Source organism: Papio anubis, chromosome 13, assembly GCF_008728515.1.
Source record: "Papio anubis isolate 15944 chromosome 13, Panubis1.0, whole genome shotgun sequence".
Taxonomy (NCBI): domain Eukaryota; kingdom Metazoa; phylum Chordata; class Mammalia; order Primates; family Cercopithecidae; genus Papio; species Papio anubis.
The window spans coordinates 83,718,882-83,733,102 of record NC_044988.1 but is presented as its reverse complement, the minus strand read 5'-3'; the positions used below and the strand labels follow the sequence as shown (position 1 = coordinate 83,733,102).

Here is a 14,221-nt window from a genome sequence, read left to right as displayed (position 1 = left end):
TTTCAACGTTGGCCCTAGGGAGAGTTTTGGGTAACTTTCAGGCCAAGTTGGTCATCAAATTAACAGGAGGTGGGGTGTATGAAGACCCAGCCCAGACAGTCCCTACTTCTACAACTTTTACTTTTACAATTTATGATTTTTCAACATTAGAGCGGGTTTATAGGGGCATAACCCCATCGTAATTTGAGGAGCCTCTGTAGTTACTTACACCAGACAGTCCCTAGAGGAGGGAGGGCAGGCTGCTGTTTATGGGATCCAAGAAGCCCGTTCATTCAGTTCAGATTATTTTATCAGCATCTGCTGCTTGCCAGTTAGCACACATTAGATACGTGAGGAGAGTCCGGCCTAGGTGTGAACCCATGGCTGCCCCTTCCAGCTGTCTGGCCCTGGGTCTTAGGAGCTCACGTTTATAGAGCATTTACCGGAGCCAGGCAGTGCCAGGCTTTTTACCCGAATTTTCCATCAGCTGTGAGCTGAGAGGTTGCTAACTGTGGTCGTTTTAGGTGGGAAAACAGAGGCCTTGCAAAGTGACTTAGGCAGTGCCAGGCTTTTTACCTGAATTTTCCATCGGCTCTAAGCTGAGAGGTTGCTAACTGTGGTTGTTTTAGGTGGGAAAACAGAGGCCTTGCAAAGTGACTTAGCTTGTCCTGAGTCCCACGGCTAGCACAACAGAATGACTGGGATTTGGGACAGGGCTCCAGGGCCTGAGCTGCTAAGGCCAGCGCATTCTACTGCCTCCCGAATCACTTAGCTTCTCTGAGCTCCACTTTGCTCATCTGTAAAATAAAGATAAAGGCACCAACTGGTACATGGGTACCAAAGATGAGGATGCCAGCCCTGGGCTAGGCACTGGGTTTAACTGTTGGAGGAACTGCCAGACTGTTTTCCACAGTGGCCCCACCGTTTGCATTCCCACCAGCAGTGCTGAGGGTTCCAGTTTCTCCACATCCTTGTCAATACTTGTTGCTATCTGTCCTTTTTGATGTTAGCTAGCTTAGGGGGTGCGCAGTGGTTTCACTTTGCATTTCCTGATGGCTAAGGATGTGCATCTTTTCATGTACGTATTGTGCACTTGAATATCTCCTTTGGAGAAATGTCTGTTTGGATCATCTGTTTTTACACACTGTATAATAATGCAAGTTAGAAAGCAGGGGCTCCGGAATAAAGCCAGAGTTTACAGTGTGCCAAACAAGATGCCAATGAATGACTCTGCTACATCCTCCTAAACTTATTCCTGATTTAGGTCCATGCTTCTTTATCTCCCTCCTCTACCACACATACCCTTTATTCAACAGTGCTGAGGCCACACCCCCCTCTTGCCCACTGCTGGTTTCCTTGAACCCTAAACTTAGTGGCCCTGATGGATGCCATTGTCACCTCTTAGGGAAATCCGTGCTTCATCTCAATGGGCTTCTCAGCCCATTCCCGCAGCACTTTTAAACATCACCTCACATTCCTGTAGGACTGGGCTAGGAAGGATGCCCTTCTACCCACTTCCCAGGACATGGGGCCAGACCCTCCCACTCCTGCAGAATCCCTATTATTATTACTGTTATTAATTATTGCCTTTATCCAGCACCCCATGGTTGGCAAATGGAACCCCCAGATATTCTCCAATGAGGGGGTTTTGCTGTCAGGCCTGGAGTGATTCTGGCCTTCCCAAGATCCGGCTCCAAGAAAGTTGCAGGAGTCCATGTTTTCTTGTCCCACTGTAACCCCAGAGCCTGGCACACTGGCTGGCATGTACTAGATGGGCAGTAAATCACATGAACAGGTAGATTGAAATTCCTGTCCTTGAACACCTGTTCTGGGTCAGACACTCGTGTTGTTATCTTCCTTCATCTTTCTAAGAAATCCCTGGATATGTGCTCATTACTCTCATTTTAGAGGTAAAGAAATTGAGACCCAGAGAGTCGGAGCCAGTGGCCCAGCTGGGATTTAGCAGGGGGTTAACCCTACACGCGGTGCTCCTTGGCTTGTCCCCAGCCCTCCCTGTGTGTAACGAGCCCACTCACTTCTCTCCTCAGGTACTATGCGCCCGCAGGACCTACCTCAGCCCAACCAGCCGCCGAGAGGCCCCCCATAGCCTCTCCCCCACCAGCCCGGAGACACCGGCACTCCATCCAGCTCGACCTGGGTGACCTAGAGGAGCTCAACAAGGCCCTGAGCCGGGCCGTGCAGGCTGCTGAGAGCGTCCGCTCCACCACCAGGCAGATGAGAAGCTCACTGTCGGCCGACCTGCGCCAGGCTCATAGCCTGCGGGGCTCCTGCCTCTTCTGACTTCACTGGGGGCCCAGAGACAGATGAGTGGGCGGGTGAGCAGGTGGCCTGCCAGGCCAGGAGTGGGCTGGAGCTGCTGAGGCCCAGAAAGCCCGCATGGTTCCTCACCAGGAGGGTCTCCCTCTAGCACGGGCCCCACCTGCTCAGTCCCTGTGCTTTCCAAGTGGAGGGGGTGTCAGTTCGGTCACCAAGAGAAGTGACTTCCCAGGAGCACCAGTCCCCTCACAGAGGTGCTGTGAGCGAGGCCTCCTTCGGCCCAGGCGGAGCCTCGGGCAATCTCTCCTGGTCCTGCATGTGTCCACCTCCTGCTAATAATAGGTATTTTGTATACAGATGGACAGATATTTTTTTAAACTGGGGAGTTTTCCTGATCTTGGTTCCTCCTTACGGGGCCAGACAAGAAAGGAAAGGCCTACGGTTTCTGGAGCAAACCTGTCCCCCACCTGTGACCAGTCACTCTGGGGCAAGCATCTCTGGGAAGGGCACAGCCGGAGACCTTTCTCCTAGTGACTGGCAGTCAGTGGGGCATTTTAGGATGTCAGGGCCCCAGGGTGACATGTGTCCAGCTTCTCTATGGCAGCAGAGGCCTTTCCCACAGACCTGCTGGGGTGGAGACAAGCTACAAAGTGCCCAGGATGCCATCCACCACGGTCCCCTTCGGTACCTCACACATGGTCCCCAGCTTCTCCTAGGATCCCAGTGGCATTTATCAGTGGCCAGCTACCTGCCAGGCCCGGGCTGGGGCACGGTCTGTGGCCACGAGGCCAGGCCGCCTCCCGCACCCCCACCCCGTGGCAGCGCATACCTCTGCATTTCTGGAATGTGTGTGCATCAATGATGTTTGTATATTTGAGGCATTTAAAAATCTATTTTCGTTACAAGGGCAAATGAAGAATGAATATTGATCTTAAAAAAAGAAAAGACAAAAAAAAAAAAAATACCCAAAGCCATCCGTGTCTCTGCTGTGTGTCATTAACTTTTGCCTTCTAAAGTCAAGTTTATGGGGTGGAAGATTTGAAGCCCAGACAAGCCCTTTCGCAGGGGACCTGTTGGGTGCTCTGCCTGCCTCCCTCTGGTGGCTTCTGTTTCTCCAGTTTTCCCCCTTTGCCTGTCTCAGAACCACAAATCTTTCCACTGCAGAGGGCTTTGACGTGGGGCTACCTAACCAACTCGCTTTTGACTGAGGCCGGAGATGTAAACGAGGCACACAGCAAGTTGCTGTCTACAAGAGCATGCACCTGGACACTCCAGTGCTCCTTTCTCTCTCTCTTTCTTTTTTTTTTTATTTTTTTGAGACGGAGTTTCACTCTGGTTGCCCAGGCTAGAGTACAGTGGCGGAATCTCAGCTCACTGCAACCTCTGCCTCCCGGGTTCAAGCGATTCTCTTGCCTCAGCTTCCTGAGTAGCTGGGATTACAGGCATGCACCACCACGTCCGGCTAATTTTATATTTTTAGTAGAGACAGGGTTTCTCCATGTTGGTCAGGCTGATCTTGAACTCCCAACCTCAGGTGATCCATCCACCTCAGCCTCCCAAAGTGCTGGGATTACAGGCGTGGGCCGCGGTGCCCGGACTTCCAGTGCTCCTTTCAATAGCGAACAGCAGCTGCCATTTAGGGAGCAGCTGCTGGACCCTGATCCCTGTGCTAAGCCTTTTGCATGTCCTGCTTCACACAGTCCATACGCTAACCCTCCAGGCCCTCAGTCTGCCCCGCTTTTACTGATGAGAGTGAGGTTCCACTGGGCCATCTGCCCAGACTGGTTTGGGAGAGAGCCTGTGTTTGGAGTCAAACTTGTTAGTTTGACTCCAAAGTCCACATTCTTTGTTGTGTGTTTTTTGCTTCCTGTACCTCCATGATTCTTTTTCTCTTGACCTCCTGTTTCTTCTTCACGTGGCTTTTTCTTCTACCTTCCCCACATCTCGTCTCCCTTGCTTCTCCCTGCCCTGCCCACCACGACTCATTTCTGTTTTAATTTTCAGCAGATCCTCCTCAGTAGGGTTTAAAATGGTGTCTCACTAATAGTAACACTGAAATGGAAAAACTTCTTGTAGGTGTTGAGCCTTCAGTTCCAGGCCATTGTGGGGCCCCTGAGGCTGTTCTGTCCCCTTGCCTTCTGAGGACATCAGGTCGGTGTCCCCAGCCTCCGTGCTGTGGGCACAGCAGTGGTTCCAGTGCTGAGCAAAGGGTGCCGTAGTCTTGGCCGTGTGGAGCTTGGCTGTTAGGAGGTACAAAGGGGAGTGGTGCCTGAGGACACAGGACTAGACCCCAGGGCATCAGGGACTCAGGCTCATGGTCCTGTCACCCGGGATGGTGTAGACAGCTGCACACATGGAATTACTCAAACAACTCAGGCCCAATTTTTCTGCCACAGAAGGGGTGCTGCTTCCCTCATGTAACAAGAGGCTGTCAATCACGAGCACCCAGGTCTGGGTGAGGCCAGCCCTTCGAGGCTTGTGCTGAGTGGGCCATGCCTCCGGCTTGGCTCCACCTCAGGGCTCCATATTTGCAACATGTCAGCTGATTTCCAGGGACCAGCCTCACCCTTATGCGTTGTCTCCTTCTTCTGTGTCTCCCAGGTGAGCACCCTGAGGACACATCCATGGAGACACCCAGCCCCTCTGGCCTGGGCCCCAAGCCCTCTGCATCACCCCAGTCCTTCCCTGGCCCAGGCAACTACCTCTTGCATGGATGCCCACAGCAGCCTTCACTCAGGCCTTCCTGCCTGCAGCCTTGACCCCCAACGTGCCTCCCCACATGGCCATGGTAATACTGGAATAAGGTCCTTGTGATTGGCACCACATGCCTGAACTCTCCCCACCTGATCCACCTTGTATTAGTCTGTTCTCACATTGCTATAAAGAAATACCTGAGACTTGGTAGTTTATGAACAAAAGAGGCTTAATTGACTCACAGTTCTGCAGGCTTAACAGGAAGCATGGCTGGGAGGCCTCAGGAAACTTACAATCATGGTGGACGGCAAAGAGGAAGCAAGTCCCTTTTTCACAAGACAGCAGGAGAGAGAGAGCGAAGCAGGAGGTGCTACACACTTTTCAACAACCAGATCTCGTGAGAAACAGCACTCAGGGGATGGGGCTAAACCATTAGAAACCACTCCCATGATGTAATCACCTCCCACCAGGACCCACCTCCAACACATGGGGCTGAAAATTCCATGTGAGATTTGGGGTGGGGACACAGAGCCAAACCATTTCACACCTCCACTCCTGTTCCGGGTCTTGTGCCTCAAGGTTACTCAAATGCATCCTCTCATTTCCTTGCTTGCAGCAGAAACAGAAAGGGTTTTTTTTTTTTTTAATGAGTAGTTGAAGTTTTATTACAATCTTGCTAGTAGGAGGAAGGCCTTACCCTAGTCTCAGTTTAGAAATTCACATTTGTTTGCTTGTATTATTTTAAATGGACACATAATGTACATATTTATGGGGAACTGTGTGATATTGAATGTTCCCAACGCAAAGAAATGGTAAACGTTTGAGGTGGTGGAAATGAAATGTTCATGACCCTGATTTGATCATCACACATTGTACACAGGAACAGCAGGTTGTGTTATGCTCCTCATCTTTCTCGATTGGTTCATGTGCCCCTTCCAGGAGGCCTTCCCACACTTCTGCAGAAGACAGCATCTTCCCACAGTGCCGGGTTCCCACAGCACTCGGTGCCTGTCATCATCCCTCCTGGCACATGTGGGGCTCTTCCCACCAGGGACAGTGTCTTATCCAGTGCCCAGCCAGGGTTCAACTCAGGGCAGGCTTCAGAATGAATGAATGAAGAAATGACTAACAACCTAGCTGTTCCAAACCCAGAAGCTTTATTGATGCAAATGAGGGAAAAAGCTGAGGCACATATGTCAGGTTGGAGGGGCAGGATGGCCCCCAAGTCTCTGTCCTGATTCAAGGCTGTGTCCTTCTAGGATTCCCCCTCCTCCTGTTTCTTCTCCTTCTCGTGCTGCCTCTCCCCCTCCTCCTGTTTCTTCTCCTTCTCATGCTGCCTCTCCAGTGGCTCACACTTATCCTAGAAGGCAGCGGGCAGTTGGGGTGAGGGGGAAGTAGAGAGATAGGGAAAGGATGGGAGGTCTTCCAGGGAGAGGGCAGAATGCGCTCTGGCCTGTGGAACCAGTTCAACCAGGGCTCCAACCCTGGCACTGCCACTTCCAAGCTGGGTGATCTTTGGCAGGTCGTTTTCTGTCTCTGAGCCTCAGCTTATTTGCCTCTAAAATGGGAGCTCAGACCCTTAAGAACCACAGACGTTTACTGAGCACTTAGGACCTGCCGCGCCCTTATGCTGCAGCTCCTGAATTCCTCACCACCGCCACTACTATGCAGATGATGTAACTGAGGCTCAGGATGGCCGTGGGACCCATTCGAGGCTCCCTAGCCGGACAGTGCAGGAACCAGGCTGTGCATCAGGTGAGCTGACTGCAGTGGTTGTGTTCATATGCCCTCTCCCAGGATCCTGGGGCTGGGGCTGGGGCACTAGTTCACACCACTGGTGGTCATCTCTGGTGGCAAATGGATGGAATTGTTTTTCTTTGAATAGTCATGAAAATATTGCATGTATGTATTTTAAAAATGGGAACGAGCTCATCGGCGCTGTGACTTCACAGATATTAGGGCACGGGGCCACACCAAGGCAAGTCTTCCGAACACAGGTTTAAAGAAAAGTGTTAAGGAGCTCACGATACAGTAATTCTCATTTGGAGCAAAAATCGGGATGGTGACTATGGCCGTGCTGCAGTGTGGGTGACACTGAAAACCATAGTATCAATTCTCCACTGCACGGGTATTAAAAATGAGCCAGGAAGTGGAGGTGAGATGAAAGCCTGGGGTTTGGGAGGCTTTTGTAGGTGGTAACTCCCAGCACTGCATCCTCTCCAGCTGTCAATCCCCCAACCCCTTGGCTCACGCTGTTCCCTCCTGTTAGCTTTGAGGTCCTCCCTGGTTTCACAGGGACTTCTTCCTCCTGGGCTCTCATCCACCACCCCTGGGCCTCGGTAGAGCTCAGCTGTCCCTACAGTGAGGCAGCTGCCTAAAGGCAGAAGAGCTGTGTAGCTGTGCAGCGTTGCCCGGCAGCTCTCCCGCTCTGGGCCTCTGGGGCGGCCCAAGTTGGGCCATGGACAAGGCGGGCACTGCCCAATCCCTTGCGTTTACCTTTTTCTGATTGGTGTACATGACGTCTGACCTAGGAATGCGCAAGCAGTCGAGAGCTTCGTAGAACTCACCCAGTTGCTCCTCGGTCGTCTCTGGCTTGTCAGCTGCAGGGGGAGCAAGGAGACTGACTGGGGATATGATGGGGTCTGGGCAAGAGGCCAGGGAGGGCTGGGGTTCTGGGGGCCGAGCCCCAGGGGTGGGTGAATGGGGCGTGAGGCCTGAGTGGGGCATGAGCTTGGGGCTGCTAAGCATGCCTACCATAGACAGACACCCCCCAGTTCTTCTCATCGTTCACTTCGAAAGCCAGCATGAAGGTCTTCCTGTCCCTGAGGATCAGCAGGTGAGCGAAATGCTCTTGGCCTCCCACTGGAAGGGAAAAAGAGCCTCTGGGTGAGAACATGGGATGGCACAATGGTGCCCGTCCTACAGGTGAGGTACCTAGGTGTGTCCAGGACCACACAGCCCATCAGTGAAGGCCCGGGGCTTCTTTGGGCCACCGTGTGCCCAGTCCATGCTGCATGCCCGGCTCCACGCCAAGCACGTTTTGTACATGGGATCTCAGGAGCCTCACACAGACCATGGCTGTCAGGGCCTTTCTCCCCATTTTACAGATGAGGAAAATGAGGCCCAGAGAGGAGGCTTGGGCTGCTAAATGGTGTCAGTTCAGCTCCACCAGCTCCCTGCTATGTGCCATCTCTGGGGTGATGGGGGACATAGTTGAAGGCACCACCTCTCCAACATACAGGCTTCCACCCTTGGTTTCCAAAGGATCTTAAAGAGGGCATGAGAGAGAGGCAGGTCTGAAGCCAGCCTGGAGTTCCAATTCTAGTTCTAATTATAAGCTGTGTGACCTCTGGGAAACTATTTGAGGTCTCTGTTCTTCTGTTTCCTCATCTGATTCTCGTACTGTCCTGTTAGAGTTGTTTCTGAGGACGTTGTAAGAGCTCAAAAAATGTTAGTGGTTATTTCTCTGTGCCCAAAGCCTCCAGGGCTCTATATCCAGCCCCCACCTTATGCTGGCCTGCCCTGTTCCCATGGTGAACCCTCCTGCCTGAGGACTGGCCCTCACCGTATCTGGAGATGGTCCCATTTTCCCGCTGGACATTCAGGTAGCTGGTGTTATAGATGCACTGGTTCTGTCTAAAGCCAAACAGAAGGCAGGAGGAAAACAGGAAGATTATTGAGAAGTGGCCAATCGCCCATCACAGTCCAGGGGCAAGAGTCCGGTGGAGATTAAAGCCAGCCCTCCCGGTTCCACCCATGGGAAGGCCAAGGCCAGGAAGAGGGTCTTCCAGCCAGAAGCTGAGATGGGGGTGTGTTGGAATGGGGGCTCTCACCGGGTCTGGTACTCTCTGAGAAAGATCGTGTCCTCTGTCTTGTTGGGGGTAAAGTAAAAGAAGGTTGCTTGGATCTCGTGAGTCGACTTATTGTACTCCTCATTTCGAAAGGCCGATGCAATATAAAACCACTTGCCAGAGATCTGGGGACAAGGTGGAAGCTGGTGATGGCGGCTTGATGCTGAATCTTTGACTGTCAGCCGGGAAGAGACTCAGGCAGATCTCTCCCTGATTTTGCAAATGGGGAGATGAGGCCCCTGATGGGCAGTGGACATGCAGGAGCTCTCCCCGAAGATCAGTCATTGTCCCCCAGGCAGCCCCTCCAGCCCCAGCACAGAACCGTACTCTGTGAAGGACTCTGCAGTGAGGCTTCTGAGTTTGGAGGCAGTCAGGGGGTGCCTCCAGAGTCCCCTGGGCTGGTGAGAATTTCACCCAGGGACCCAGAAGAGAAAAGGGCAGAGCCAGGAGCGGGGGGCCGACCACAGCCAGCAGGGAAAGGGAAGCCCAGAGAAGGGAGGTAGCTGCCCATGTGCTCAGGGCAGGGCTAGCCCAGGCACTCACCCAGTCCAGGGTGGCGTTGGTGATGGGCACCGGTACTAGGTTGGCACACAATGGAATCTGGGCTTCCAGCAGAGGTAGGAGGCTCAGGACTGTAAGAACCCAGGACAGTGCCATACTGAGATCAGGAGGTACCTGGAGCCAGGCAGTGCTGGTGGCTGCAGGGTGCAGTCACCTTTATAATAAACTGTGGGCGGTCACCTGGAGCCCAGCAAAAGTTTGCTTTGTGTCTGTGACACAATCCTGCCAGCACTTGGGAAATGCCTTGCACAAAAACCTTCCGCCAAAGGCCAGCTGAGGGTACTGCCTCCAAACCCAGGTCTAATTTGAGTTCCTGACATGGAGAGGTTACAAAAGCCCTAGAGTATGGCTGCCCAAGGCCAAGGTGGGTGCAGGGCTGCAGCAACATTAGTAAACGTGTGAGTCCACAGATTTCCATGGAGAGGGCTCCTGCCAGTAATCGCAAATCTTCATTCAATTCCTATCCCTCTGAGTGCCAAGACTTACTTCAGTGTGACCCCGCCACAAACCTAATGATGAAGCTACCTTTGAGAGTCCCCAGGCTGGCATGGGACGTGTGTGGTGGGGAGAGTTGGGGTGAGGGATGCCGGGTGAAGGCAAGCATGGCTTCAGTTCCACTGAGTGTGGCAACAGCTGTGTCAGAGCCAAAGTTCAGTGGGGCCCCAACCCAGTCCGGGACACAGGCACATTTCTGAAAAGGGACATGCAAGTCGAATGTCTATTTCCAGTAAATATACTACTCGACAGGAAATTATCTCCCTGTTTTCCCCCATTCCCTGCCATCTGAGCAGGCAGCTTGCTTCTCTTTCACCAATACGCCCCCAATCCTAGAGCCGTGCCCAGCACTTCAAGGGCACTTGATATATACTGTGGAATGAGTGATTCCGTGGCCCATATGCATTCCTACCTCATGGGTCAAGTCTTTATTTGTATGAATAAACACTTTCAGAAAGTAGTCTTTTTTTTTTTTTTTTTTTTATACGGAGTTTCACTCTTGTTCCCCAGGCTGGAGTGCGATGGCTTGATCTCGGCTCACTGCAACCTCTGCCTCCTGGGTTCAAGTGATTCTCCTGCCTCAGCCTCCTGAGTCGCTTGTATTACTGGCACCCTCCACAATGCCTAGCTAATTTTTTTTTGTTGTTGTTCTTATTTTTAGTAGAGATGGGGTTTGGCCATGTTGGCCAGGCTGGTCTTGAACTCCTGACCTCAGGTGATCCACCCGCCTCGGCCTCCCAAAGTACTGGGATTACTCAGAAAGTATTCTTATGGTGTGATTATAATTTTGCATTCTTATTCATTTCGTTCTGAATACTTTTTCATATTTCAGTGTAGTTTGTAGTTAAAAGCTTAATGGGGCCAAGATGACAGAATCACCTGAGGCCTGGAGTTCAAGACCAGCCTGGGCAACACAGTGAGACCGTATCTTTACACAAAAATATTTAAAAATTAGCCAGATCTGGTGCCATGTGCCTGCAACCCCAGCTACTCTGGAGTCTGAGGCTGGAGGATTGCTTGAGCCCAGGAGTTCAAAGCTGCAGTGAGCCGCGATTTTGCTGCTACAGTCCAGCCTGTATGACAGAGTAAGAGACCCTGTCTCAAAAATAAATAAATGAATAAAAGTGTAATGGATGCATAACTTTTCATTCACTTACTCTATTCTTTTTTGTTTTTGTTCTGAAATAGCGTCTCACTCTGTCGCCCAGGCTGGAGTATAGTGGTGGGATCTTGGCTCACTGCAACCTCTGCCTCCCGGGCTCAAGAGATCCTCCCAGCTCAGTCTCCTGAGTAGCTGGGACCACAGGTGCGTGCCACCACACCCGGCTAATTTTTTGTACTTTTGTAGAGGTGGAGTCTCATCATGTTGCACAGGCTGGTCTCGAACTCCTGAGCTTAAGCAATCTGCCCACCTCGGCTTCCCAGAGTACTGGGATTACAGGTATGAGCCACTGTGCCTGGCTCACTTACTATATTCTAACCTACTTAGTCATGTCCTTTATATCTACGGCACTTTTTTTTTTTTTTTCAGGCTCTCCAAGTTGGAGTGCAGTGGTGTGAATCATAGCTCAACTGCAGCCTCAAACTCCTGGGCTCAAGTAATCCTCCCACTTCAGCCTCTGGAGTAGCTAGGACTACAGGCACGCACCACCACACTTGGCTAATTAAATTTTAAAAAATACTGTAGAGACAGAGTCTCACTATGTTGCCCAGACTTGTCTTGAACTTCTGGCCTCAAGTGATCCTCCTGCCTCAGCCTCCCAAAGTGCTGGATGATAGGTGTGAGCCACCGCTCCCAGCCTATCTAACAGCATTTCATATTGTGATTGTTCCTCTGATGATAAGTGTCAGAGAGCAACCAATTTCCCTTTTAAAATTACCATACTATCCAAGGGAAAGGAAACCATGTCCTATGCACAAAGTTTTACATAATAATGTTCACAACAGCATTGCTCAAAATAGCCAAAATTAGAAATAATCCAAGGGCCATGGCTCACGCCTGTAATCCCAGCACTTTGGGAGGCTGAGGTGGGTGGATCACGAGGTCAAGAGATTGAGACCAGCCTGGCCAACACGGAGAAACTCCATCTCTACTAAAAATACAAAAATTAGCCGGGCGTGGTGGCACGCACCTGTTGTCCCAGCTACTCGGGAGGCTGAGGCAGGAGAATCACTTGAACCTGGGAGGCGGAGGTTGCAGTGAGCCGAGATCATGCCACTGCACACCAGCCTGGAGACAGAGCAAGACTCTGTCTAAAAAAAAAAAGAAAAAAAGGAAAGAAAGAAACAATCCAAATGCCCATCAACAGGAAAATGGTAAATAAAAATGTGGCATTTTCTTACAAAGGAATATTGCTTAACAATAAAAATAGTTAAACTACTGATACATGTAACACCATGGATGAATCTCAAAAACACTATGCTGAACAAAAGAAGCCAGATATAAAGGAGCTTATATACTGTACCGTTCTGTTCTAGAACAGCCCAAACAAATCTATAATTTTAGAAATCAGATCAGTGGTTGCCAAGGGCAAAAGAGGGCAATTTGACTGCAAAAGGGTATGAAAGAACAGTGAAGTGGATGACAATGATCCAGGTTGTCATCGTGGTGGTCATTATATACACACATATAGTTGTAAAAACTGCAAACCTAAAATGTGTGCATTTTCTTTTATTTATTCAACCTCAAGAAAGCCGATGTTTTAAAAACCCTCCTCCCAAACATGACAAATCCAAAAGCACTAAGGATTTTGAACGTCAATTTGGCAATGCACAAGTGAGTTTCCTTATCCCCATCCTCATCAGAACAGAAATGTCCCTTTTTTTTCCTTTCTTTTTTGTTTTTTTGCCAGCTTGGTTTATTTTTTGAATTTTCATTGCTCTCATTTGAGACTTGAAACAATGATTGGAGTTACCAAGAGGGAAGAGAGCAGGTGAAAGAGTGGGTGGATTGGGGAGCTGGAAGGTCTGTGCAGCTGGAGCATGTGATAGGTCGGAGTGGCCAGACTTTATGTTGAAGAGGTTGGCAGGAGACGGAGCCTGCAGGGCATGAAAGCCAGGCTGAGGGGTTCGCTAGACTTAGGAAGTGTTGGAGAGAAATGGAAAGATTTTAAAAGGGGTTGGAAAGACATAACCAGATTGGTTCTTTAGAAAGATCGCTCTGTCTGAAAGGGAAGAATGGGGAGGGCAAGGGTAGGAGAGTAAAACTGAGAAACCAGTTGGAGCTGATGCAGTGGTCCAGGGGTGAGATGATGGGGACCAACTCCAGATACCACTTATCTATCAATCTATCTATCGATCTATTATCTATCTATCTATCTCTATATCTATCATCTATCTCTATCATCTATCTATCTATCTATCATCTATCTATCTCTATCATCTATCTATCATCTATCTATCTGTCTATCATCGATCTATCTCTATCATCTATCTATCTATCTATCTATCTCTATCATCCATCTATCTATCATCTATCTATCTGTCTGTCTATCTATCTATCTATCTATCCATCCATCTATCTATCTATCTAAGACAAGGTCTCACTCTATCACCCAGGCTGGAGTGCAGTGGCACGATCTCAGTTCACTGCAGCCTCCGCCTCCCGAGTTCCAGCAATTCTCCTATGCAGACTCCTGAGTAGCTGGGATTACAGGTGTCACCACCACACTTGGCTAATTTTTTTTTTTTTTTTTTTTTTTTTTCTTTTTTGTAGGGACAGGGTATCGCCATGTTGGCCAGGCTGATCTTGAACTCCTGACCTCAAGTGATCCACCCGCCTCAACCTTCCAAAGTGCTGGGATTACAGATGTAAGCCACCGCGCCCAGCCCAGATACCATGTATTTTGAGGAGAAGCTGAGCATTGTGTGGGGAGAGCACCATCATTAGACCTGGACTACTGGGGCCCCGGGATTTAGAGGGCCCCACATATCACACCCACCTGCACACCCACACACACACAACAGTTTATTAAATAACAGATAAGCACCTCTGTCCTTTGGGATCTGGTGCCTGGTACTGGCACAGTGGGATCCACATCGCTAATCATTCTGTTTCACAACCAGCACATATAGAGGAAACAATCTCTACATGTGGCACTCGACTCTGAAAACAACAGGTCAAGTGTCCTCATACTTCGCGGATGATGCCACCGCAGACATAGGAGACAGACACTGCTTCAAGAGAGGATTTGAGCGAACTTGAACTCAGAAGTAAGAAAAAAGACAAATTAACATTTTAACTCTTCCCTTTCTGCATAAATGTCAACAAAAACTCTTGTTTTGCCAGAAACACTGAAAGTCTATTTTCCTGCAATGTGTGGTTAGAGAGCCTCCTGAGTTAGAAATAAACACTACTTGCAACA

At 50.2% G+C, this 14,221-nt stretch overlaps 2 protein-coding genes across 9 annotated transcripts in view; one reads left to right on the top strand and one right to left on the bottom strand.

Annotated features, from left to right (window-relative positions):
* Positions 1-4,111, top strand: part of AKNA (AT-hook transcription factor) — a 62,332-nt gene extending 58,221 nt beyond the window's left edge. For 6 of the 8 annotated variants that reach the window (XM_031654451.1, XM_021927233.2, XM_021927232.2 and 3 more), the window contains one exon: positions 2,028-4,111. In XM_031654451.1, coding sequence (XP_031510311.1) covers positions 2,028-2,280 — 253 coding nt within the window. In that variant the 3' untranslated portion in view covers positions 2,281-4,111. The remainder of the gene's footprint in view (positions 1-2,027) is intronic. The other 2 variants (XM_031654450.1, XM_009188214.4) reach the window with 1 other exon arrangement.
* A 1,973-nt stretch (positions 4,112-6,084) lies between these two features.
* Positions 6,085-9,644, bottom strand: ORM1 (orosomucoid 1). Its single transcript, XM_009188218.2, has 6 exons — positions 9,345-9,644; positions 8,784-8,926; positions 8,516-8,586; positions 7,705-7,812; positions 7,447-7,550; positions 6,085-6,310 (listed from the first exon to the last, which is right to left on the bottom strand). Exons 1-6 carry the CDS (start codon positions 9,456-9,458, stop codon positions 6,206-6,208), a joined length of 645 nt encoding a protein of 214 aa, XP_009186482.2. The 5' UTR covers positions 9,459-9,644; the 3' UTR covers positions 6,085-6,205.
* Positions 9,645-14,221: the final 4,577 nt, after the last annotated feature.